Source organism: Budorcas taxicolor, chromosome 11 (assembly GCF_023091745.1).
Source record: "Budorcas taxicolor isolate Tak-1 chromosome 11, Takin1.1, whole genome shotgun sequence".
In the NCBI taxonomy this organism is placed as follows: domain Eukaryota; kingdom Metazoa; phylum Chordata; class Mammalia; order Artiodactyla; family Bovidae; genus Budorcas; species Budorcas taxicolor.
Window position 1 is genome coordinate 158,776,407 of NC_068920.1, and position 3,183 is coordinate 158,779,589.

Consider the following 3,183-nt stretch of genomic DNA (forward strand, 5'->3'; position numbering starts at 1 on the left):
GCTGGTTTCATGAAATGCAACCGAAGGCTGAACTAGGATAGTGCAACTTAGAAGCACACACACACACACACACACACACACACACACAGAGACACACACCACATCTGACCAGGAACTTAGTGAAAAGTCTCCAACGCAGTCGGCGGTCCCGGCCCCTCCCTCTCTCGGGGCCGCCGGGGATCCAGGTGAAGGAATCGACTTCCTTTTTTGTTTAGTGGGGACCGCAGTGCTGGGCATGATGGGAAATGTAGTCGGCCGTGCCCGCCCCCTACCCTTTTCCCAAACAGTGTCCGAGAGTGTCGGGGTGTCCGGCGCCACCCCCGGGTCTGGAAGACGGGTGGAGGAGGGGAGAACAGAGCCAGAGGGGCGGGGAGACGAGGGGTTCAAGACACCCGCCCTGGGAAGAAAAGAAAAAAAAAGTTGAAGTGTTTTCATTTCTGCCTTCTCATTTTGAGAACTTTGGAGGCCGCCCCCAGAGAGGAAATGTGACCCAAACCTCCCTTTCGGAGATAGAGTTTGCCTTTGTTTTTGCTCAGGATTTCACAAGACCCATTCCTCACCCCGCGGAGGGACTCGAGAGAACAGAGCTCCGGGCTTCCTGGGTCTGACGTCTGATTGGAATCGGCGTCCGGGACCCCGCGCCCTCCTGCGCTGCGCCCCCGGCGCGCCCCGGCGGTCCGGGCGCCCTGCCTCGCCCCCCGGCTGCCCGGCACCTCCTCCGGGCAGCAGCCCTTCCTCACGTGGCTGGCTCCTCGCTAAACACCACTGCAATCACTACAATAATAAAAAAAAAAAAGAGTAGGAGAAACACAAAGCATACTTAAATAGGCGCTTTTTCTCTCTGCAAAAATAAAGTCCAAGATCTTAGATTTCTTTTTTTTTTTTATTTTACAATTTATAAAACATCAGTCGTCTCCCTCTGCTCACCCCCTGCTCAGCCCGGAGTGGCCGGGCGCCCGTTCGTTCCCTCCTCTCGCCCCTTGGCCGAGTCTTTGTCTGGCCCCAGCCCCGCGGGGCCACGGGTCCCCGTGCCCTCGGGGGTCCCTAGAAGGCGACAATGGCTCGAGTCCAGGCGCCGAGGCTGGCGAGCGCCTGCTTGGCGCACAGCTGCCCGTTGAGCGGCGGCGGCTGCTCGGAGGAGTCCGGCTGTCGGCTCACCAGCCCGGAGAAGCCCGAGCCAAAGATGGAGATCAAGTTTGAGATGTTGGACGCGTCCGGGGACGAGTCCGGGCAGAAGTCCTCGAAGCGAGCGCGCTTGCAGGGGGCGAACGGGACGCCCCCGGGGGGCTCGGCCCCCAGGTCGCCTGCATCCTCATCGTCGTCGTCCTCCTCCTCCTGGCCAGGGTAATACTTGCGCTTGCAGCCGGTGGCGGACGCCAGGCCGGGTCCCGGGGCGCCCTGGCCACAGCAGGGGCAGTGGGCGGAGGCGCAGCAGTCCTGGTGCAAGTAGCCGTTCTCCACCGTGGTCACCACGTGAGTGTCCAGGTCCAGCACGGTGGTCTGGCTGCTGCAGTGCACGCCAAAGTCCGAGGGGGCCGGGTACGCGCCCCGGTAGAAGCCGGGGGAGGAGGCGGGGGCCGGGGAGGAGGGCGGGGAGGCGGCGGCCGCGGCCTGAGGGGCGGCCCCAGGGGGCGCGGAGGGCGCGGAGCAGGCGGCCGAGGCGCGAGGGTCCCGCGGGCAGAGAGACGCGGGCGGCGGCGGCGGCGGCAGCGGCGCAGGACCCGGCTGCAGCGGCTCCAAGGGCTGCCCGCGGTGGGGCGCGCCGTGCGGCGGCTGGAGCGCGGCGCACCCGGGCAGCTCCGAGAGCGCCCCCGCGCCGCCCGCGGGCGCCCCGGCCGCCGCCGCCGCCGCCGCGCAGCCCCTGGGCGCCGGGTGCTGGTGCAGCTGCTGCTGGAGGTGCAGCTGGTGGAGCTGGTGGAGCTGGTGCAGCTGGTGACGGGCGACCGGTTCGCGCGCCTCCGCGTCCCCGCCGCCGCCAAGTTGGAGAGGGCCGAAGTCGGCCGCGCTAGTCGGCATGCCCGGCGCCGCGTACGCGAGGTGCTGGTGCTGGTGGTGGGGCGGCTGCTGCTGCTGTTGCTGCTGCTGCTGTTGGCGCCGGTAGAGCTCGGCGTAGCGCTCGCTCAGGTAGAGCTGGCGCGCGTTGCGGAGCACGTAGGACACCAGGAGGTTCTTGTGCAGCTTGATGCCGCCGCGCTGGGTCCGGGAGCTGTGGATCTTGCGCAGGGAGATGCTGATCAGGCTCTGGGCGTCCAGGGCGCACTCCATGCTCCTTTGAAGACGGCGGCGGCGGAGCAGCCGCGGCCGTTGCTGCTGCTAAGGCTGCTGCTGTTTCGGCTTCCAGCCGGCCTCCGGGACGCGCTGGGCAGGGGAAACGGAGCCCGGGTCAGCGGGTCGGCTGCGCTCCGAGAGGAGCCGCCACCATGCGCTGCGCGCCACCCGCGGGATCGTGCTCCCCAGACGGCGCCAAAGCAATGAGCCTCGGCCGGCCCGGGCCCCAGCTATTTAGCCGGGCGTCCGGGCCCCGCCCCACACCTGATGAGCCAATGAGAGTGCTCCAAACCTCCCGAGTGACAGACGCTGCCCGCCCCGGGGCCTCTAAGCTGGCCAATCAGACCAAGGCGGTTCCTTTGTGCTATTCAAATACCGAACGGACCCGGGGCCTCCAACGCTGCCGCTGCCTCGAATGTTCTCCTGGGGCCGCCGCGCCGCGCGGGACTTGGAGTCACGGGGGCCGCTATCTGCGAGGTGGCCGCCTCGCAGCCGTCACGTTGGAGCCCGTGGCAGCCCTCGGCCTAGTTCCTGGGAGCCCAGGGTCGGTTCACCTGAGTGCTGCTGCGACGGCTCCTCCCCCTTCCGCATGGCTGGGCCTCACCTGCGGCAGGTGCGCGCACCTCCCACTCACGGCCACGCGGCACCTCCTTCCTGATCTGTCGCACCCCCGGGTGACCCACTGGACCCAAGGCTTTTGCAAGAGCCTCGTGGGACCTGTGGGGACTCCTCAGGGGAAAGAGATTTCGAGGTCCCCTCAGTCGCTGAGAATGTGGGATCTGACTCCTTGACTTTTTGGTCGAGGGGCCTCAGAGAACACTCGGAGAAGGGCCGTCCTCTCCGTTGGTCTGACGGAAGAACCCCAAACATGGTGAATTTTGATCTCCCCAGATGGAGAAGGCTTGGAGGCGTGCC

At 66.5% G+C, this 3,183-nt stretch overlaps 1 protein-coding gene across 1 annotated transcript; it reads right to left on the bottom strand.

The window, feature by feature from the left end:
• Positions 1-914: 914 nt before the first annotated feature.
• Positions 915-2,456, bottom strand: IER5L (immediate early response 5 like). Its single transcript, XM_052649389.1, has one exon. The coding sequence runs from the start codon at positions 2,263-2,265 to the stop codon at positions 1,045-1,047; it is 1,221 nt and encodes a 406-aa protein (XP_052505349.1). The 5' UTR covers positions 2,266-2,456; the 3' UTR covers positions 915-1,044.
• Positions 2,457-3,183: the final 727 nt, after the last annotated feature.

Bases quoted from the DNA above. Each gene is read 5' to 3' on its own strand.
- IER5L (XM_052649389.1), bottom strand. From the start codon at position 2,265: ATGGAGTGCGCCCTGGACGCCCAGAGCCTGATCAGCATCTCCCTGCGC.